Source organism: Crocuta crocuta, unplaced genomic scaffold (assembly GCF_008692635.1).
Source record: "Crocuta crocuta isolate KB4526 unplaced genomic scaffold, BGI_CrCroc_1.0 scaffold44, whole genome shotgun sequence".
NCBI lineage: Eukaryota > Metazoa > Chordata > Mammalia > Carnivora > Hyaenidae > Crocuta > Crocuta crocuta.
Genome location: NW_027530179.1, coordinates 2458041 through 2481754, shown reverse-complemented (window position 1 = coordinate 2481754; position 23714 = coordinate 2458041). Strand labels below are relative to the sequence as shown.

Genomic DNA, 23714 nt, shown 5'->3' with positions numbered 1-23714 from the left:
TCTTAAAAATAAATAAACTTTTAAAAAATTTTAAAAAGAAGAAAAATACAGTATCTTAAATGAAAATACCTTGGATAGTATTAATAGAAGATTAAAAAAAAAGATCATGAAACTTAATAGAACTCTGGAAAATATCCAAAATGAAGTACATAGATTAAAACAGGACAGAAAAAAGAAATAAACAGAGGATCACTAACCTATAAAATAACATCAAGCAGTCTAACATATGTGTAATTTGGAGATAAGTGGGCAGGAAAAATATTTGAAGAAATAGAAGCTGAAACATTTCCAAACTTGTTAAAACTATTAATTTATAAAGTTAAGAAGCACAAGGAACCCAAAGCAAAAGAAAGATAAAGAAAACCATTCCAAGGCAAATCATAATCAAATTGTTAAAAAAAAAAACAGTGACAAAGAAAAAAGTCTTAAAAACAGTTGGGGAAGGGGGTGCCACAATGAAAGAAAGAAAGAAAAGAAAAAAAAGAAAGAAGGAAGGAAGGAAGGAAGAAGGAAAATGATCACAGGCCTCTCACCAGAAATCATGAAAGCAGAAACAACACAACATCTTTAATGGGCCCCTGGGTGGCTCAGTTGGCTAAGCATCGAAATCTTGGTTTTAGCTCAGGTCACAATCTTAGGGTTTGTGGATTCAAGACCCTCATCAGGCTCTGTGCTGACAGTGCAGAACCCACATGGGATTTTTTCTCTCTCCCTCTCTCTCTGCCCCTCCCCTGCTCACTCTATCTCCCTCTCAAAATAAATAAACTTAAAAATATTTAAAAACAAGAACAAAATCTTGGAAGAGTTGAAAGAAAAAAAGGTAAACTTTGTTCTTTATAATAATACACTGACTCTGGGGGTGCCTGGGTTGCTCAGTTGGTTAAGTATTCAACTTCTGCTCAGGTCATGATCTCACAGTTCGTGGGTTCAAGCCCCATGTTGGGCTCTGTGCTGACAGCTAGCTCAGAGCCTGGAGCCTGTTTCAGATTCTGTGTGTGTCTCTCTCTCTGCCCCTCCCATGCTAATGCTCTGTCTCTGTCTCTCAAAAATAAATAAACATTAAAACAAATTTTTAAAAAAATATAGACTCTGTTGTGAGAGAAACCTTCCTGAATAATTTGGGGGTAAATTTTTAATTTCCTCTTTATAGCTTTAGAGCATATAATCTCGTAGGGGAAAAAAATGATTGTCTTTGAGACAATGTGAAGTAGAGAAAGAAAGCGAGATGTTGAAATGGCAGTCAATTCTTTGGTAGAGAATTCAAAGGATAAACATGTTGTACATGTCTTAAGAAAGTGGGAGATGGTATGCCCAGGGACTGTTTTGAGGATCTCAAGTCCCAAGGACAGTAGTGGACTGCTGGGAGCCGCACTGGCCTCTCTGATGGCAGTCACAACAAGGAAATGGCAGTGTTTGCACAGCTCCTGCTGTGAGAAACGAAAACTGGTATCTCCTTCTGCTACTACTGGCTCATATTAGAAATGAGCCTGCTGGTATTGACCAGGCCTCACAATATTCCATATCAGACCCATATTCTGAACACAGATACCACATAAGGAAAAGCATATTCCTGCCTTTACAAAAGAGATTTTAGATGAGAGCTCTGTGGATGATTGTCAAAAGCCTCTTCCTATGGGCCTTGCATATCAAAGACAATTGAGCCTGGCCCCAAGACAAAGAGCCTAATTTAGAGTTTAGGAACAAACAGGGGTAGAACTTAACACGCACAGCTTCTTCGAACAGATGATGTATGGCAGTCCCTTCCCAAAGGCATACCATCTGCAAACATCCTCCCTTACAGGTGGCTGGGATGAGGATAGAAAAGAGTAGCTAACACATAACCCAAAAGCAAAAGGCTGACACATTTAGGGCCCCCCTGGTGTTCACACATTTAGCATCAAATAGGTTTCCACAAACTAACCAGTTCAAAAACATTCATCCTCTTGAGAACCAAACAGAATAATTCCTAGCCTAACTATTTACGACTTAACATATATACGTCATCCTATTTTTTAATTAAGAACATCCTGTTATTTCCTTAGTTGTACAATTCAACTTCACTATGATTGAGGTAATTCACAAAAGGCTTCCCATTGTAAAAATTCCTTTTTCTGATCTCATGTTGTTCTTGAACCTTTAAATAAAGACACCAAAACCTCTGTGGCTATTTTGCAATAGACAAGCACACCTGTGGGCAGGGGTCAATGGTAGGATCAGGGCATTTCCTGGGCTATGGGAAAAGAAATATTTTATGTACAATTTTTATCTTTCCCTGACTACACCACAGGCATGCCTTGTTTTATTGCATTTCACAGATACTGCCTTTTGTACAAACTGAAAGTTGGTGGCAGCCCTGCCTTGAGCAAGTCTAGCAGCGCCATTTTCCAACAGCATTTGTTCTGTGTCACATTTTGGTAATTTTCACAAAATTTCAAACCTTGTCATGATTATTACACTTGTTATGGTGATCTGTTATCAGTGATTACTATTGGCTCCAAGTTCAGATTAGTTTACAGTTAGCATTTTTTTAAGCAATAAGCTCTTCTTTTTTTTCAATGTTTATTTACCTTTGAGAGAGAGAGACAGAGATAGTGAGAGAGAGAGAGAGAGAGAGAGAGAGAGAGAGAGGCATGAGCGGGGGAGGGGCAGAGAGAGGGAGACAGAATCTCAACTGGCTCCAGGCTCTAAGCCATCAGCACAGAGCCCAATGCAGGGCTTGAACTCAGACTCCAAGATCATGATCGGAGCCGAAGTCGGATGCTTAACCAACTAAGCCACCCGGGCGCCCCAGGAATAAGGTATTTTTAAGGTCAGGTATGTGAATTTTTTAGACACAATGCTACTTCACACTTACTGGGCTACAGTGTAGCAGAAGTATAACTTTTATATGCACTGAGAAACCCAAAATTTCATTTGACGCACTTTATTGTGATATTTGCTTTGTTGCAATGGTCTGGAATCAAACCTGTGTAATTTTTTTAAAATTCAGTCAAGAGTGATGCATCTTTATGGCCCTGTGTGACGCCACTGTGAGAACAGAGATGATAAAATGTCAGCAAGTGTAAAGAGCCTCACTTTCCTCTCTCTCCTGGAGACAGTGTCAAACAAACAGCATCTCATCCACCATGAGGAGCTGGGGAGTCCAGCACACATCACGGAACACTAAGAGTCATATCGGAGGGGACACGTAGGGTGTGGAGTAAGTTACATACTTTTCCTCCTTGGTCTTCCTGGAAAAGAGGGACATATAATGGGACCAGTGAATAGGCACTGAGTTTACATGCTAAGATGTAAGGTTCTTACAAATACCATGAGATCTCCATTCATTCATCCATTCAATGTGTATTGTCTTTATGTGTTCTATGCTCTCCTAAGTGCTGATGCGACAGCAGTAAACAAACAAAAATTCACACTTTTCATAAAAATGCTTAAATTCTAGAAGAGAGGTAGTAAGCAGGTAGCACATAAACAAGCAATGCATATATCGAGCATGAGAGTAAATACTACAATAATAAATAAGACAAGATAAAGGGAAAGGGAGTGTGGCATGGGCTAAGATATTTTGGATGAGGAAGTCCTTTCTGACGAGGGGACATTTCAGTAGACACTGGAACAATGTAAGAGGGTGCAACATAGGAATATCTGGGTATGGAATTCCACACAGAGGAAGCAGAAGGTGCACAAATCCAGAGGAAGGAGAACAGGGAAAAAGAGGAGGATAGTGTTGCTAGAGATGAGCAGGAAAAGGGGAATGTCAGAGAACGACCCCAGGCAAGCAGAGAGGCTGTGGGGGCATGCTGAAGACTACATTTTATTCCAGGAGACGGGAAGCCATTGAAGAGCTCTGAGCAAAGGTGACTTGAGTTTCAAAAGAATCATGCTGGCTGCTACATGGAGAACAGGCCATATGGTGATGTAGATGGAAGCCAGAAGACTGATGAGGGAGCCATTATGATTTTCCAGACAACAGAACGGAGGGCGTTGGACCAGGATGGTAGAAAGAGTCATGAGCCAGAGTGAGAGACCAGATCTACTCTGAACCTGAAGGGACGATGGTTTGCCTTCTGCATGTGGAAGACTTGGAGTCAGAATGAGTTTTGAGCTGAGGAAATGAGTTTCCGACCTGAGGAAATGTAAGAATATAGTTGCTATTTACCTCAGCAGTGGGGAGGAGTGAAGGAAGAGCATCTGGAACTCGGTTCTGGGGTTGGTAAGCATAGCCTGCTGCACAACAGTGCGCTGGAGACCTCCACTGCAGATGCTGAGTGGAGGCTGGGTAAACAGGCCTGATGTTTAGGAAGGATTCAGTCAGGACTGGAGACATTATGGATATAAATACAGAGTCATCATCATTCAGACGATTATTTAAAGCCATGGGATAAGATGTGATCACTTAGGAAGTAAGTTAAATAGGAAAACAAACAAACAAACACTTAGCAATCCGACGAGAGTGTGCTGGGGACATTCCAAAATTTGGAAGTCAGGAAGGTGAGGGAGATGAGCAAAGGACACTGGGAAGGAGGAGCCAAAAGGGTAGAATAACAAAAAGAGGGCGGTATCTCTAAATCCCCATGAAGTGTTTCACGCAGGGCACGAGCCCCGTATCTAATGGAAAATGTGGCGACGAACGCCAACACGTGAAATCAGTCCCCAAAGTTCCCAGCTGCTAAAATGACCGACTCTTCTCAGAACTCAGCGCCCTTCCTGGAAGTAAATTAGATGAGATCACTTCTTCAGAGAACTAAGCTGACACTCTTTGTGGGTAGAATGAGCGGTGACTTCCCAATACTCCGTGTGCTTAACTGGCAGCACTGGAAAAGCACTGGCTGAGTTTGCATCTGTGATTGGCACAAAGTTTTGTAGGCTCCACTTCCTCCCAACAAATCCCATTTTCTCACAACCCTCACTTTGGCGCTTCTCTAACATTGCTTTGCGCTAGACCCGCGCGCTTCCCTGAGCTCGGCTCCCTGGCATAAAGGACCTTGGCATTCCGTCTGGTCCTTGAAGGAGAGGCGCTGTAGCAGCGTGAGGACAAAATAACCACTTGGGCGGCCACGGTGGTGGCCGCTCCAGTGAGGAAGGCACTCTGGCCAGAAGGACGACCTGTTCCCAGGCACCGTCTCACAGGGGGCCCTGGAACATCGAGGGCCCCGTGATGCTTCTCGCCCTGCCCCGCAGAAGGTGAGGTGATGAGAGACGAGGCTGGCAGAGGGGGATGGCCCGGTTCACGGGGGCTTTGAATAACAGTGTTGGGTCTTTGATCCTGAAAAGTGCTGCAAACCTAGTGAGTAAATTGTGCCTAGTGAAAAACTGTACCTATGTGTGAAAAGGTCACTTCCTTAAGCATTATTGCACACGGAAGACCCTCAATACATATTTCCTCTATCACGCAGATGAGAATGGGACCAATGTTCACAAAGCTGTTTAGGAGTAAACATGTTAGGGGCGCCTGGGTGGCTCAGTCGGTTAAGCGTCCGATTTTGGCTCCAGTCATGATCTCACGGTTCGTGGGTTCGAGCCCCGCGTCGGGCTCTGTGCTGACAGCCAGCTCAGAGCCTGCTTTGGACCTTCTGTCCTTTCCTCTCTGCCTCTTGCCCAGTCATTCTCTCTCTCTCTCAAAAGTAAATAAACATTTTTTAAAAAAGAGTAAACACATTACAAATACTATGCACCAAGTATAGAAATAATTAGAAAGAGTATCAGTTCATTAAAAGAGCTTCCCACTATAATCTGTAAGGCACTTCCTTAACAAACTTTAGTCCCTGCAATAACCCTTAACATCATAAAGCTACACTTCCCTCAAGGTAAAATTTGAGGCTTTTGATCACTTCATCCTGTGATTAGAGAGGCTTTAATATTTTTCTTCTTTTATCTTTGAGTGTTAAGTTAGTTATTAAGTTAGTACTAGTTATTAAAAGAGTGTAAAGATTAACATATTTCATATTAGTTCTAACCATTTTGATTGATATGCTAGTTAAAGGAAAGGTAAAGTGAATTAATAATACAGATAATAAACAACATGTGCTAAAAACAGTTTTTTCCAAATCCAAACATATGAATATTACAGAAAAATTACCTCACTTATTCACTAAATACAATTATTTTTATGCAATTGCAAAAAAAAATAGTGTTTCCTAGCCTTTACCATGTTATTGAATTTTGTCGGATGCCTAAAATTTCAGAGATTAACATATATGTACCTATGACATTAAAAGCTTTTTATGTCAAAGAAAATGGGCTTCATAAATTAGTATTTTTTACAGAAGCAAGCTGAGCTATGTTCATGTTAGGATAGTTTTCGTAATGATCCTATGTCAAAACAATGAAGATAATGAGGCATATTATTTGTAACAGATTTATTTTTCACACTTACAAGAGCAACATCACACATCTACAAATAAAGCTCATTAAAATATAAACATGTTGAAAATTCCTTAAATGCTGAGTGCTTGTGTGTTTCCTCCCGTTTGTAGATAATTGTTCAAGGAGCCCCACACAGGCATCGAGAGCACAGAGTCTGACAAAACAGACTCGACCTCACAGACCTCACACTAGTAATGGATGCGGAGAGACGCAAAAGGGTGACAATATGAGGTAAAGGTAGAGACAAAAAAGGGCTATGGAAATTTGGAGTCTGGAGAGAGCACTGTGGTGTGGAGCAGTCAACAATAACTTCTCTGGGGGTCAACCTGGAGCTAGACCTTGATGGAAGGCAACGGGCTTTAACTAAGTAGACCTTCACCTGGAGGAAGGACATTCCAGACCCAGCTGATAGCATGAACAAGTGAAGGAATGGGCACTGTAGTTGGGGGCGGCCGGCAGACCCGTTGGAGAGGGCACCTCCAGATGTTCAGAGAAATACCATCAGCCTAGAACTCCAGGCTCTCCATGACCCTGACACTGATCTGACGCTGCTCTGCAGGTGGCGGCACTGGAGTCTTAATGAGCGTGACCATCTGAGATGATTATTTGAGGAAGAGTGATCTGTGTGTAGTGAGTAAGATGGATTGAAGGAAGACATGATAGAGCCTGAGACAAGGGTTAACTGCAATGTCACCTGCTGGTGAGGCACGAAGACCTGGTTTAGGAGGGGGTAGTGGTCGTGGAAGGTCAAAAAGAGGGAAGAGTAGAGGGTCACTCTAAAAGGCCAAGTGTCTAGAGCAGCCCAACATCCAAAAGAAGCAGGGAGTAGTACTCAAGGAATGATAAGATTACGGGAAATGAAGGATTTTAGTCTCAGATGTCTTGATTTGGAGATTGTCTCCCTCTCTTGCTTTGGAAAAGAAAATCTCTTGCTTTTTTTTCCCCCCCTACCAGAAGTCACTGCGGGCAATGCCAGCATGGGCTGGAAACCCGCCACGGTTGCCAGGGGCAGGGGCTCTCAAGTATATTCCTAGTTGCTACCAGCTGCGGCTTATGAAAATAGAATGATCTCGCCCTGGAATTCAGAGAAGGCAGCAGACAGACATACTTTCACAGGCATCCTTCACGGAAGCATGGCCCTTCAAGTTAAAGGGGAAGTACTTTCCCCACAGCCTCATGCGCCTAAGAGATCTTTGAGGAAAGGGAAATCAATTTGGTGGCAGGAGGCAAAGTAATCTGGGCCTGTGGTTGTCAAACGTTAGCCTGCGTCAGAACCCCTGGGAAGCTCGTTAAACACAGATCGCTGGGCCCCACTCTGGAAGTTTCCAATTTGGGGAGGTTTCGGGAAGGGCCCACGAATTTGCATGTTTTGCAAGTTCTCAGGTAATGTTACTACTGGTGGCCTGAGAATCACACTTTAAGAATCACTGATCTAGCAGAATTTGATGAGGAGAAAGGGAGAGAATATGTTACAAGATGTAGTTTATCAACCTTTTTTAGTTTCAGTACAACTATCACAATGACAAAGACTATCTCAGCCACACAGGAAACCCTACAGTTAGGGTACCAGACTCTTGATTGGGGGCGAGGGCAGGATGTGTGGAATCAGCAGGTAGATGTTTATGTTAAATAAGATTAAGGTGGGAAGAAGGGAGCTTGGGTGGCTCAGTCAGTTAAGCGCCTGTCTTCAGCTCAGGTCATGATCTNACCCCCCCCCCCCCCCCCGCTCACACTGTCTCAATCTCAAAAATAAATAAAACATTTAAAAAAAATTTTTTTAAAGATTAAGGTGGGAAGGGAAGAGTGGAAGAAGGGTAGGTGGGAGAGAAGGATGAGAAAAAAGCCTACCGAGAAAAGAAGAGAATGGGAGCTATTTAATAGGGGAAGAGGTGGTGAGAAAGCAGATAAGAAAACGAGGAAAGGATGGAAAACCTCTGCCCTTCCTCTAACTTGAGAGATTGTTTTCTGTTTCATCAAAGCGGGAGGGCACTCTCCAGAGGTCACTTTTTCAGCATTGCTACCTGTGATTTTACTGCTACCCCTCCTAGTGACGGAACTCTCCTATGGATGAAATATGAGAGAGAAAGTTGAACCTTCCTATTCAAGCAAAGGGCAAAGGAATAGTACTGACGTCAGTAAGATTAAGTCTCACCGAATAGAAATGATCTCACAGTATATTTTATTTTATTGTTTTTTTTTATGTTTATTTATTTTTGAGAGAGAGAGAGAGAGAGACCATGAGTGGGGGAGGTGCAGAGGGAAAGAGGGGACAGAAGATACAAAGCAGGCCCCACACTGACAGCAGAAAGCTGGATGCAGGGCACAAACCCACGAACAGTGAGATCATGACCTGACCATGTCCAAACTGGACATTCAACCGACTGAGCTATCCTCATGGTATATTTTAAGTTCCGGACCTTCCAGAAAAAATTTAAGATGTGACATTTGCTTTTGTTTTGCAATACACCCACAGTAATTGGGTATATCACCCCTCGGCAAAAGCCCAAGCTATTTAGAAAGCAAGTCAGCGATATGGTTAGAGCATGTTAATGCAATATGTCATGGAGTTCAACAAACCTTGAAAGAACACTTTTGCTTTTAAAGAAATTATATTACTTCGGATGCTTGGGTTGCCAGGACAGAAAACCCACATCAGACTGGTTTCCATTTCGAAGGGAATGCGTCATTTTGTGTGCCTGAGAAACTAGAGCTGGCTGGCCTCGGGCAGAGATCACTCCAGCAGCTCGGTGATATTCCCAGGAAGCCAGTTTGCCTCTGCCGCTCTGCCCCGTGGTACCACCTTCATCCTAACACTGCCTGCTTTTATTGTCTCTGAAGAGCTGCCAACAGTTTGGAGGGCCAAGTGCTTCTTTATTCACATCCTGCAGGGGATGATTATTTTTGACCCAGAAGTCTCAACAGAAACCCTGGTAGTTCATTGCACCGCTTAAAACATACGCCGATGCTGAAACCAATCACCATGGGAAGGGAGTGGGGGACGGGGACGGTATTTGCAGATGGGTTCAGGGAACCGTGCTCCACTCTTACGGAGATGTGGGGTAGAATCCGCACCCCAGAATCCCAGGACCCCCAAAAGAAAATGAGAGAAGAGGAAGAAAGAAGAGAACGTTGGATGAGAGGGAGACAGTAACCCACAAGCAGTATGGTGACAGAGCACAGTTTTAATTCAGTCCTCATTTCCTAGGAATTAAACCCTCTTTCTGAACAGGAGACATCTATCCTGTTCAAGACTAGTCACTGAGTTTGATGACGGGAGAAAGTGCATCAAAAAAAGGGGAGAGTGGTGGAAGATACCCAGCCCAGAGGACCCTTTCTTTCTATCCACAGATATAAGTCCTGTCCAGGTTTTCTGTGTACCACAGAGGCGCTAGAGATCTACTTTGTAAATAAAAGGAAAAGAGGGTCTTCTCTATAATTTTTTGCCCAGAAACAAGCGTGCTTTACTTTAGAAGCACTTTGCTTTGAGGATCAAAAGTCAGTCCTGCAACTATCATATGTTTGCACGTATAGGAGGATTAGGAGGAACTTGACGGAGGAACAAGGGGGAGAAGAAGGGGGGAAATGGTGGGGGAAAGGGAGAGAGGCAAACCATGAGAGACTCTTGAATGCTGAGAACAAACTGAGGCCTGATGGATGTGGGAGGGAAGTGGGGAGATGGGCATGGAGGAGGGCACTTGTGGGGATGAGCACTGGGTGTTATATGGAAACCAACTTGACAATAAGCTATTTGTAAAAAAAAAAAAAAAAAAAGTCAGTCCTGAATTGCTTCTTCTGTTCTTGACAGACTTAAATCTTAGCCTCATAATGAAGCGTCAGGATGAAATGCTTGCCAGCGAAGCAATGACTACAATTTTGCCAATGGTTCCTGGGCTCCTTTCTGTGAGTCACTGCTGCTCCGTAAAGCAGTAAGAAGAGAGATACGTGGCTAAAAATTAATAACGAGTCCAGCAGCCTGACTCACTCTTGGAACTAACCACATCCACCCTGCCCACTCTCAGGCCTAACCCGTTTTGTATGCCCTCCAGGACATGTGCCCACAATAGTGAAAATGTTAGGAAACAATTATATGAGCAAATATAGTTTGTTCAATTCTACTTAACAACTGGAGTTGAGGGGATGCGTTTGTTTATGTAACAAATTCCTCAGAATAAACTGAATTTGCAAGGGCTCATGAAATCCACAGGGATTTGATTTTGCTCACCCTTCAAAAGCAATCGGCTATTTCGAAGTATAAAAGGGAGAAAAGCCACTTGCAGCACTTTTCAACATCCTGCAAAGATATTTTGCTGAATAAGGCACAATTATTAAAATTACATTATCTTTAAAATAAACATAGCGAAGCAACTGTACATGGAGCTTAAAATCCCAACATACAAGTACATTACATTACATTCCTAGGAGCTTTCCTCTATGCTGTTTATTGCTTATTACCATCGAGTCCATACAGCCTTTTCCAATCTCCCTCTTCAGAACTGCTACGGCAGTTATGTATACGTGTCATCTGTCATTTCTCATGGATCATCTGACACTGTTAAGTAGGGCTTGTTTTTCATGTTGCTACGGTCTCATCTCCCTGGCTATATTCTAAGCAACTCAGGAAAGTTATGTGCCTTTGAATTTCCCCAGTGGTTCATAAAGTGACTGGAGTTAGACAACACGTTCCTTGAGGGAAGGGACTTCATCCCTTGTTTTGTTTTCCAAGGTAACTCCTAGAACACTATCCTGGCATACAGCATAGACTCAACAAATATTTCTTGAATGAAAGAATAAACATACTCATATTAGGTGCTCCATAGACACCTGTGAGGTTGAATATGGCTACTACTAATCTACTACCAGCTGGATCTACGTCTGAATTAATTTTCCCATCACTGTGTGATTTTCTTCAGTAATTCAAGACAAGTCCATGACTTTGTGGCCCAGTACTGCCCCAGGATATATGAGGGACCCAAATACACACAAAATAGTAGAGATCATAGTTGCTATTCCTGAGGAATCCACACTTCAGTTTTACTCCTCAAGTATTGTAGATTTACTCTTACTACACCTTCTTCTCCAAGCAAGCTTTTGTAAGCGAGTATCTTGCCAAGATCAGGGCTATTGTTTTACGCTGGAATATAACCCAGATCAATGACCACAACCAGGCATCCTCTTGCAGGGAGGAAAAGCAAGGGAAATTAAGGCTGTTGGGTTGCTGGGGGGTGCGGGATGGGGAGGGGTGCAGTACAGCAAGCACATCCCTTTGTGCTGAGATCATCAACTCTCAGACAGAGCCACTCAACACTGGAAATCCCCTGTTCTATTCCTTCATTTAAATTCATAGTTTAAGAGGAGAATGTGTACTGTAAGGCAGCTCTGCATTCTGTACGCTGCCATTGCTGAAGACGTCTGATAGTTCATGCTGCTTTCTCCTCTGTTTCTTTTCCTGTAAAACCACCAGACTTCTCCAGCAATAGGATTACTGGGAAGAGTTCCCTTTCTGCCTGTACCCAGGAGTTGCCTAGCTATGAGGAAGTGCCTAGCAAGGGCTTCTTCCTCCAAATGTATTTTCAGAATTCCCACTATTCAGAGCAGGAACAAGATTCTTCCATCCTGATTTTTGATTGGCAGCTGATAGCAGCACGGAGTACTTATTTAGCAAATTAAGCAAAACCTTCTGTGTTCACTCATGAGAAGGGTTTTCATACTGCCACAGCGGCCTGCACTCTAGGGGATGACAGCTGCGAGGCTGCAGGGCTATGTGTTCATGATCAACTTTGGTCGTCAGCTACTTTCAAGGCAATTTTCTCTGACTCACAAAGTATTTGGTACATGAGAAAATAAATTGGCTCTTGGTACACAAAGTTAGAATGGGTATAATTTTCTGAGGATTATACTAAGGATCCGTGGGATTAAATTTCTAGTACAAAGATCCATCTTGGTACAAAAGTGTCCAAGTGAAGTCATTCACTTTCCTGAAAAATCTTCTGTTTTGTTTGTCTTTAAAGACAGAATGTTTCTTGGGTTGGCTATTTAACATACGTAATGGAAAAGTTAAGGGCTTTTAAAAGAAACAATAGAAAAACGAGACTATGGAGGTTCTACTTATTGTTGTATTTATTCAACATTCAGACTTATCCTATAGATTTGGATTATATGATACATATTTTGCCACATCTCAGACTAAAATGATTTCAAAGGAAAACTTAACACCTTGTCCCCAAACTTGCTCCTGCTCCTGATTTCTCTATCTCCACCATCTCTTTCAGCCACCTAAATTCAAGCCACACTCCTCCTCAAATCCTTCCCCTTGGCGGATCTCATTTCCAATTATTTTCCAAATCTGGTAGATTCTACCACTCCATGTCTCTCACATGAATATAGCATAATTATATAACCTAAGTCATAATCCATAAGCCCTATCTAATCCATTCTATACAAAATCTTTTAATACTTCATTAGAGCCTTGTGAGCTGTGTACCAACCTCTAAACCAGGTATTAAGGGGACTCCCCAGTTGGGGCAATGTGTGTATTCAGTCTTTCTTCCCACCACTACCTGTAGTCTGGTCTTAATAACAGTGAAACCATAAACCTTCAACTACATACCCTTGTACTTAATGACTCTTTGGTCACTCTGTTCTCTCGGTCTAGAAGTTCACCTAACCTTCCAATAGCTACTTTCACCAGGAAACTAAGATCATTCTCACCAGATACATCCTTTCTCTCAAATCTCCACAGTGTGGTGTTTGGGCATTTCTTCTCCTACATTCCTTGTTGCTATTTATGAACTCAATATCCTCCTTGCCTTCTCCTAGATCTCATCTCCTGAGGGCTGAGAACATGTCTTACTCTTGATTGAAGCTTCTGCAATACCTGGGACACTGCCTTGCATACAGTAAGAGCTTACTACATTAAAAATGTATAGTTTCTATATAAATAAGATACTACTAATTGAGCTGAAATGTCATGGTCTTCTCTATTGTACCTCTTACTATCAACCTCCAGCAAATGTCTGTCAGCTCCAAAAGATATCACACTAATTTCATAACAGCCTCTCTTAGAATACAATAATCATCAGTTAATCCTTGACCACTGGCTAATACTAACTACATGCTTCACTGCAGGGCATTGTCGTCCCTGGTTTAAAATATTCCCAGCTCAATTTAAAAGATGGTTATATAGTACCAGATGGTAGCTACATTGGTGGTAGCAGGGCATAAGGTAAAGAGAAGATAAGTTACTGTGCTGTACCCCTGAAACAAATGTAATGTGTCCACTTTACTAAAAAAAAAAATGTAAACAAAAACAAAAATGAAACAAGACAAAATAAACACCCCCCCCAGATCAACAAATAGTTCAAAGTAAATTTTCGTAATAAAAGAGAGTTACAAAAATCTCTTACGTTGTCATTGGGAATATAAGTAAAGGGACCTGAAGAAAGGAACACCTATTGTTTTTAGGGGACCTACTCTTAGGGCACTGATAGTTACTAGGTGACAAAACAATAGTTGTGTTAGGGGTTTAGGAACTGCTTCTCTATAGGGGCACCTGAGTGGTTCGGTCAGTTGAGCGTCCGACTCTTGATTTCGGCTCAGGTCATGATCCCGGGGGCATGGGACTGAGCCCTTGTGTCTGGGTCAGCACTGAGTGTGGAGCCTGCTTAAGATGCTCTACGATGCCTGCATGCACCCCCAACTCCCCAAAACGAAAAATGCTTCTCTAAAGTAAAAGTAATATGAGAGTTGGGATTAACATATATGTTGTCCTTCATGATTTTTGGTATACTGCGCTCCTAAACTGTCTGCACTCAGTTACAGCGTTCAACTTTGGAGTTTTTTTATGCGTAAATCAGCATGCTCTCAGCTCTCAACAATGAAACCTTCAACTCAAGCTACTTTAAAAAATAATGTTTATATCTATATCCATATATACATATCCATATTCAATGGGAAAGGCCAAAGGGGGGGGCCTCTATCTCAACTATGGAAGAAAAGTCTCTCCTTTAGGTCTGATTGATCAGTTTAGGTCAACTACCTACCCCAGGACAAATCCCTGCTCCAGGGAAACACGAGGCACCAATTTGCTTACCGACTCCTAGAATGACTTCTAAAAAGGAAGATACTGGGGCGCCTGGGTGGCTCAGTCGGTTAAGTGTCTGACTTTGGCTCAGGTCATGATCTCATGATCTCATGGTTCGTCAGTCTGAGCCCTGCATTGGGCTCTGTGTTGACAGCCTGGAGCTCGGAGCCTGCTTCAGTTTCTGTGTCTCCTTCTTTTCTGTTCCTCCCCCACTCACACTGTTTTTCTCTCTGTCTCTCTCTCAAAAATAAAGATGACACTCTGTCTCAAAAATAAATAAAGATTAAAACTAAATAAATAAATTCAAAGGAAGATAGAATTTCCATGGTCGGCTAAGACTATTTAAAACCATTTTGGGGGGAGGTAGGAGTTATTAAAAGCCTACTGATGCTGTCAAACATAAACAAATGAGGGGTAATGCTGTGCAGTAAGTCATAATTGCAGATACGGATTAGCATTCCTGCTCAAACAACAAAAACAACTGACTTCTTAAATTTACAAACTACAACTTTTGTGCCACAAGACTTTTAAAGGATTTGTACATTCACTGAGTGAGACTTCATTACAGGGAGATGCCAGTATTTCTCCAACGGCACCATCCCTGGTGAAGAAATGGGACCTATTTAAGGAAGAGTGTAAGTTCTATGGAGTCAGGCACCAAGTCCATCTTCCTCAGTGCTCTATCCTGATGCTTACAGAAGGCCTGGCACAGACGAGGTGTTCAAAACAGCTTCTAATCACATAAATAAACACAAAATAACTTTCTTTAAATGATGGGCACTTGCACTAGAACAGAACATCGCAGTGAAGAGGAGTCTTGGGCACCAGATTAATTTAACTCTAAAAGGATCCAAAAGAAAGATTTCCCAGAACCAAGCTGCCCCAACAAACCATTTAGTAAGCTTGCCCCTCTGCTCCAAGTTACAGATGTTCTGTAACCCTAGCAAAGGTCCACGATACTGTTGTAAAGAAATCTTATACTTCTAACTTAATTTTTTTTAAATTAAAACTCGAGCAACTTCAAATCTCTCCTTATATGAAAGCTGAACATTTGAAACCTAAACCTTGCTCTCCTCATGAAGCTGTCATATTCGGTTCTGATGAAGTCTCCCATCAGAAGCCACCATACACATTCCCGCAAAGACATCTCATGCTACGGCTGGCCAACCTAACACATTGCGGTCTCCTGGATCTCCCTGCAGTTTGATAATAAAGAGAAGGGGTATTCAGCCAAAGTTTTCTCCACTTTGAGCCATCATCTTACTGCAGACTTTCTGGATAAATGTGGCCCAGCTGTCTCACTGACCTTCCAGGACACTGGTACTTCCCACTTCCAAATGCCATGAACCCGTCCAAGAAAGCATGCTTCTCTAAATTTGCCTTTTTCCAACGTTCCTGTGGGAAGAAAGCATTTTTTTTTTCCAAATCAGCCTTATATAAATAAGCTTAACTTTATTTCTCTAGGCTAAAAATGACTTTGTACAGCTAATCCTTGCATATAAAGTTGCAGGGCTGCTGGTAATTTTTTTTCCAACCTGTTATTCATATCAGACATAATTGTGTTTTTGGAATGTGAACTAATAAATAAAAAGGTTTAAAAAGAATTTTGTTAAGTGGTAAACGTAAATGATAATGTAAATCAACCACAGAACTGACCTCAGAAAAGGAAGACTATTTATAATAAGATCTCAGGCTCCATCACAAAATTGTCCTTGGTAATAAATTTAGTAAGTTACTGGCAGCCCGGCCTATTGGAAGGAGATTGGGATGTGGAATGAATACATCTGGCTGCCATTTTTTAAAAAACTTGTACCTAAAGGCAGAGGATGGACTACATGACCTCTTAAGATTCTGCTCAGCCCTGTAACTCCTCAATTTTAAGAAACAGCAGAACACAGCTTTAATTTGTCTTTTTTTTGTTTGTTTGTTTGTTTCTTTGATTTTATTATGCCTTGGAAACCAGTAACAGGAGCAATGACCTGATGAATATAAAGTAAGTCTTCTATGAGAACCAGACATATTTATTTTAATATACTTTGCTGGTTTCAGATCATTTATTTTAAGTTAATGAAGCTTATTCCAAAACCTTTCTATCTCATTTGTGTTATACCATCCATATTACCAGTCTAAGTTTTACTTTGTAGTCAACTTGGTTATCAGAGAAATAGGTCTGCTTAATGATACAGTTGTAGTTAATCTATGAATTCATACTGGTGCCATAAAAGAAATGAAAATCAAAGGGCAATGCATTTTGAAAGAGACGACTTACAGGTTTGAATGCTTCAGGTTCAGGAAAATATTTTGGATTTCTATGCAGCCAAAATGGAGACAGCATCAACAAGTCACCGGAAGGAACAGTGTAATTCTATGATAGAAAAATCAGTTTCAAGTCATTTTTGAAAATCTGCTTTAAAGAGAATTTGGGTCATTAAAAATAGTGCTCCAACTATATTGGAGAGAAGACATATACATTTTATAATCAATGGCGAGAAAATCTAATTCCTTCCTGGAAGGATCGTTTCTATTTCCCAACTTAAGCAATGTCTACATTCTAATTCTGAATGCATATACATTTGGTTACATGGGGCAAATATATTAGATAAGTGTGAAAATGTTAGAAACTAGTATATGTCTGCTGTAATGCAGCATCGGATGTTTGATACTGGGGTTGGTATCAAGTGCTTTTGATGGCAACCACAGTGAATCCCCAAGTGTGGAATAGAAAAATCTAACTCTGAGACAGGACACTGGCCAAAGTAGCACTGAAGGTGGGAACTGTCTCCCATTCCCAGGGACACTCATGACAGTGTCAGGACAGAGGCAGTGGTTATGTTGCAAAAAAAGACTAAGAATTAAAGAGTATTCTCTTTTGCATGGTAAAAAACGTTCTCTATCAAAATTTTAGAGAATTCAGAAAAATAGAAAGAGCTAGAAAACAACCAGAGGGCTGACAACAAAAAAATAGTCATCAACTGGCTGGATTTCCCTCCAGTACTTTTACCTAATAGTTTAGTATTTTGTTGTTGTTGTTGTTAAACATAGTCTTTACCCTGCTGAATAGTTAAATTTTGAATCTTACTTTGTTCACCTAATATTATAGCATAAGTATTTTTTTCTTTATAGTGTGGACTCACTGTGAACAGTTTTATCTCCACTGTCTCTTTAATCTTTCATTGGGTAGATTTATCATAAATAATTTAATCATTCCCTGGGTTTTCTTTCTATAATAAATAATGCCATCAAAAGCATCTTCCTCCATAAAGCATTTTTTCACATAAAATCTTTTGACATAAATGTTCTGAAAATATAGGGCATGGACATTTTTAAAGGCTGTTAATACATTTGGCTCAACTGTTCCCTCAAATCTTGTAGCTAAATAGGTTTCTACCCATAATATTTTAGTGTCAATTTCACTGCCCTCTTCTCTGCTAATCTGACATTTAATAGGTTATTTGTGTTGCTATATAAATCTTTATGTCTCTGTTGAGTGTTTTTCCATGTTAAGTTATTTTCTACTATGAACTTTTGTGTTTATGTTCTGTTCTCATTAATTTATGTAACAGTACTGCTTTATTTATTATCTGTGATTCTTTAAATATTAACATTGTTTACTCCTGTGTTATATTAACATTTGTTCTTAATTTTTGGTTTATATTTAATTTGGATTGTACTTAAAGAAAATACATATTAAATTTTGATGTGATACATTCAAATCTGTTCATCTTGTTTCATTGATGAATCACAAGCTTTGGCAACTCTTTTCTCTCTAAAACAGTGGCTCTCAAAGGTGGTCTAGAAACTTGTAGGAGTTCTTAAGACCTTTTCAGAGGCTCTGCTAGGTCAAAAATCATTCCTGGGTAGAAGATTCAAAGTATAGGACAAACCAAGGGATTTTCATGTCACTGAATACAATAAATTCATTGACAGTTCAGATTATAACAACCTTTAGGAAGCTATCACTGTTGAATTTCCATGAGGTATTAGAAAGCAGACATATCTGAAAAAGTTATTGAAATACTGATTCCTTTTCTAGCGACATGTATGTGTGGAGCTGAAGTTTCTTCATTTCCATCAACAGAAACAATATATCACAACAGATTGATTCTAGACACATTTATGGGAATCCAGATGTCCTCTATTAGCAAGGCATTAGAAGATTTGCAAAAACTTATAAAACATCTGGAAGAATAGCATTATTTTGTTTTGGAAAATACAGTTATGTTTCATAAAACCATGCTATTATTTTCACATGTAATAGGTTTCTTGTTATTTTTAAATTAATTAGTGAATAAATATTATACCAATTTCTCAGTTTTAGTTTCTAATACAGTAAATACTGATAGATATAAATCACATAGATAAAAATCTTTGGGCTCCTTAACAATGTTACAAGTATAGGGGTGCCTAGGTAGCTCATCAGTTGAGTGTCCGACTTCAGCTCAAGTCATGATCTCGCGGTTTGTGGGTCTGAGCCCTGCAACGGGCTCTGTGTTGACAGGTTGGAGCCTGGAGGCTGTTTCGGATTCTGTGTCTCCCCCTCTCTCTGGCCCTCCCCCACTTGTGCTCTGTCTCTCTCTGTCTCTCAAAAATAAATAAACTTTAAAAACATTCTTTTAAATTATGCTAAGAATATAAAGGGATCCTGAGAACAAAAAGTTTGAGAACTACTGCTCTAAAAGTTAAAAAAATACCCACTTTTCTGGCCAGTCATCTCAAACTATATACTAATCTCTTCCCTCTTCAATGATTTATGATTCATTTATCCTATATTACACTCTTGGGTACAAAGGAGTTTTTTTCTGTTATCTCTCCAGCCTGTTGTATTGCTATTGAACATCTAGTCTGACACCACTATCACACCATTTTAACTGTTGTAGTTTTACAATATGTTTTAATACCTTGAGAAGATAATTAATGTTATTTAATTATTCATATTTTCTAACACTTCCTTGTTTATTTCTTTCCTGGGTATTCTTGAGGATTAACTGTGTACCAAAAGTATGAAACCTTGAAAACAGGGTACGGGTAGAAGTTTAAGAGTTTTGGAAAGATGGTATACGAAAGAAAAGGAAGGAATGGAGCAAATCAAAGAAAGCAGACAGCATTTGCCTGTCTTAATTTGTTCCAAAAGTATAGAAAGGAATAGATACGGGGCAAAAATAAATATGGAGGCCATGTTCAGACAGCATTAGGAAAAAGCAGTAAGAGAGCACTTCCAAGATTCACAGTAAGAACCATGACCAGCTGCCCAACGGGAAAAAACATGAGCCTCCATCACTACTTGACATAGATGATCCCATTCAAACATTTTTCATAATCTAAATTTCTAGGAATACATCAATATATTCAATAAAGACATTCTACTTGTTTTAGAAAATATATGAAGCTTAGAAGGACCAAGTTGTATGAATTCATACCAAGGAAATAATTACTAATGTGTACTAAGATTTGGCCATATGGATGCCCATCTTTGGACTCTTTGTCACAGGAAACGTCTGGAAGCCATACACATTCAGGCATAGGAAGCTGATTTAGAAATAGTCTCCCTAAGGGAGATTATAAATTTGTTGTGGCCATTGACAACCTCATATGTTCTCAAAAGCCCCTTCCCCACTCACACTGACTCTCTCGAAAATAAACATTAAAGAAAATTGAAAAAAATTAAGAAATATATTGTGAAAAATAAGGAAAGGGAGTTCTAGAACACTCTTGGAAGATAGCAGCCCAAGCATACCTCTGGGTTGCCTGGTCAGTAAAAGAGACACCAGTAGGGCTTGGAGTGAGCCTGGATCCACGGCCTCTAGGAAGAAAGTATGAGTGTGAGGAAAGTGGAGATAAAAGATTATGATTTTTTTTACAATTTCTCAGATTGTGTCAGATACCTATTACTTTTAATTAACAAATTTTTACTGGGAATCTGTAATGTTAGAGTTATGAAACAGTTCAGTTTTGTAAGACGATTGTATGCAGTGAATCATAAATGTGCATATTTCATTGGACCAATAATCTACTACTAAAATATAATTCAAGATAATCATTAAAAAAATGTCCAATGCACAAAGATGCAAATAATCACCGTATTAAAGTAACCAGAAAGGAAAACAACCTAAATTCTCAAGAGTTAGGAAATAATGAAATACTTAAGCTGTCAATTCAGTGGACTATTATAAGGCTGTTGAAAAAATATTAAAACTCTGGATGTATGAAAAGTATAATAATGTTACAAAGTGTTTAAATGGCAGATTTACACTATGATGAAACACAGGCTTCTGTATTGATGTCATACAAGGTGCATGTTAGGTAGTTGTATGGCTAAAGGGTCCTGGGGATTTGTATATACATGAGCATATATGTGCTGCATATGTTTGAACTTGGGTGTTTTTTTAGGTAAAGTTCTGGAATGAGTAAAATTGCTTTTGGAAAAATATGAGGTGTTGGGGCGCCTGGGTGGTTCAGTCGGTTAAGCGTCCGACTTCGGCTCGGGTCATGATCTCATGCATGGTTCGTGGGTTCGAGCCCCGCGTCAGGCTCTGTGCTGACAGCCAGCTCAGAACCTGGAGACTGTTTCAGATTCTGTGTCTTCCTCTCTTTCTGACCCTCCTCTATTCATGCTGTCTCTCTCTCTCTCAGAAATAAATTTTTTAAAAAACATAAAAAAAAGAAAAAATATGAGGTGTTAATGGCCACAACAAATTTATAATCTCCCTCAGTAAAACACGACCCTGATAAGAACATGTGGTTAAAAGCTCTTCCAGGAGCTACTTGCTTAAGGATAGAGGAGGTTTTCAGGTTGGTGTATGGAGCAGGAGAATATAGTGACTGTATTAGTGCAAATACTGCAGCCTGACCAGCAATTAGGTGAGCAGTGCAGAAATTTTATGACAAAAACAAGTACATTTGTAACAACACTTTATGGTAAAATAAAAATACAAGGAAGGGAGAAATAGACTGAGTCATCTTCAAGGGTCCTCAAATGAGAAGCAAAATGAAATAAACAAAAGACTAGCATTTGTCCAGTGGAAAATTTCTGCTAGAAGGGAAAAAATAAACACAGAAGGCAGATTTCAGGTGGTGGTACAGCAAAAGATAAAGAAAAAATAAGAGGATAATTAGTGAAACAAGAGAATAGTAAGGATGAATAGTATCTATTTGAAGAAAGAAGGGTTGAGGTGTAAGTATAACCAAGTGGGAAAAAAGGAAACGAACAGCATGATGGGGGACTGGGGAGGGGGAAATGGGTGATGGACACTGAAGAGGGCATTTGTTGCGATGAGCACTGGGTGTTGTATGTAAGTGATTAATCATGGGAATCTACCTCCAAAACTGAAAACATACTATATACTCTCTATGATAGCTAACGTGACAATAAATTACATGTATTTTTAAAGAAAGAATATTGAATGTCAGGATAGTAGAAGCTAAAAAGAATACAATTTCGAAAGTGCACCATGTTGATTGGAAACTGGCATTTGTCTAAAGGTCTTTGGTTTGATCTGGCAAGAAAATTTATTGATGTAACATATTTAAGCTTGATAATTATGAAATTATCATGTGATGAGCTAAATATCTCACATATTTAGCTAATGAAATAGCACAAGCAGGGTGTTTAGTTTGAGAAGGAGGGTGCAGAGCTGTCATATATAAGGCAGGCAGAACAAAGGTCAAAGAAGTCCAAGACAGAATGTGTTAAAGTCACATGAACCACACTGAAAGTTAAGGAGAAAAAAGTTACAAAAGTAACAGGAAAAAAATATCTACAAAAATTTAGATATGAAGATTCTAATGTTCTTTTCTCCCTGTTTTGGTTAGGGGCATAGTTAATAAAAATGAAATGGGAGCTTAAAAGGAGAGAGGTTTCAGGGTAAAAAGCCTGAAAAATGAGATCAGAAAGAGGAAATGAGAGAAAAAGAAAATAATTAAGGAAGAAGAAAGAGAAACAGAGGGAGAGTGGAGGAGAGAGGAAAGCAGTAAAGAAAGGAATCTGAGTGCTTATGAGAAGAGGGCAGGACAAGATAAAACATGATAAGAGATTATCATGATATAGAAACCAGACAAAACAGTACAAAAGAAAGAAAGAACAGAAGGAAGGAAGGAGGAAGGAAGGAAGGAAGGAAGGAAGGAAGGAAGGAAGGAAGGAAGGAAGGAAGGATGGATAGTGGAAGACCACTATCTCTTATGAACTTCCAGACAAAAAAAATCCTCAACAAAATATTAGTAAAACAAATTTAACAATGTACAAAAAGAATTAGACATCATGATCAAATGACATTTATTCGAGAATGTCATGTCTAACATGACATGTCTTTCATGTCTAAGAAAGGCTGGTCCAACAATCAAAAATCAGTAAATGTAATCCATCACAACAATAGGTTAAAGAAGGAAAAGCATATGATTATATCTACTGATGCAGGAAAAGCACTGGACAAACTTCAGCATCCGTGATAACAATTCTCAGCAAATTAGAAATAGAAGGAAATTTCCTCACTTTGATAAGAGGCATCTGCCAAAATCACCTACTCCTAAAATCTAGCTTAATGGTGAAAGATTTTCCCCTTAAAGCTTTCCCCTTAAGATCAGGAACAAGGCAAGAATATCTGTTGTCACTGCTATTACTCAACACAGTGCTAAAAGTCAGAGCTGGCGCAATTAAGGCAAGAAAAAGAAATAAGAGAAATAAAATATCCCCATAAAAACTCCCAAGGAATCTATAAAGAAACTTGTAGGACCAATAAGCACTTTGAGGTTTACAAAGTTGTAGGTACAAGGTGAACACCCAAAAATCAACTAACTGCATTTCTACAAACAAGTAATATAAAATTGAGAACGTAATTTTTTTTAAATGCCATTTACAAAAGCTCCAAAATAACTGAAATATGTAGGTATAAATCTCACAAAGCACGAATAGCATCTGTATACTTAAAGTAACAATCAAGATACCTACTAGCAGATAATTAACTTCTTTATGTCAGCTAATTATCTGTTAGCCAGAATATAAACAAGGCTTAATAAAAGTTCAATATAAGCTACAGTAATATTCAAGGTAATAAAACACATTCCTCTACTCAATTGCACCAAGTTGTTTGATTATATCTCTTCAAAGCCTATCTTTTTGTACTGACATTTTAAAGTAATTAATAGATTATTTAAAAGCAAAAACGGTTAGAATCCCACTAAAACTAAATGCTGTCATGTATGTAAGACGAGTTAAATAAACCATGTCTCCTTTGGGTGTAACAAGCTGCAACTTTTATAAAATTTGGATTCTTTGTCT

At 39.7% G+C, this 23714-nt stretch overlaps 1 protein-coding gene across 1 annotated transcript in view; it reads right to left on the bottom strand.

Annotated features, from left to right (window-relative positions):
* CYP39A1 (cytochrome P450 family 39 subfamily A member 1) overlaps positions 1 to 23714 on the bottom strand; it is a 102298-nt gene that overhangs the window by 10395 nt on the left and 68189 nt on the right. The window contains exons 9-10 of the mRNA XM_077764777.1: positions 16713 to 16808; positions 15750 to 15838 (exon numbers count right to left, since the gene is read on the bottom strand). Coding sequence (XP_077620903.1) covers positions 15750 to 15838; positions 16713 to 16808 — 185 coding nt within the window. The remainder of the gene's footprint in view (positions 1 to 15749; positions 15839 to 16712; positions 16809 to 23714) is intronic.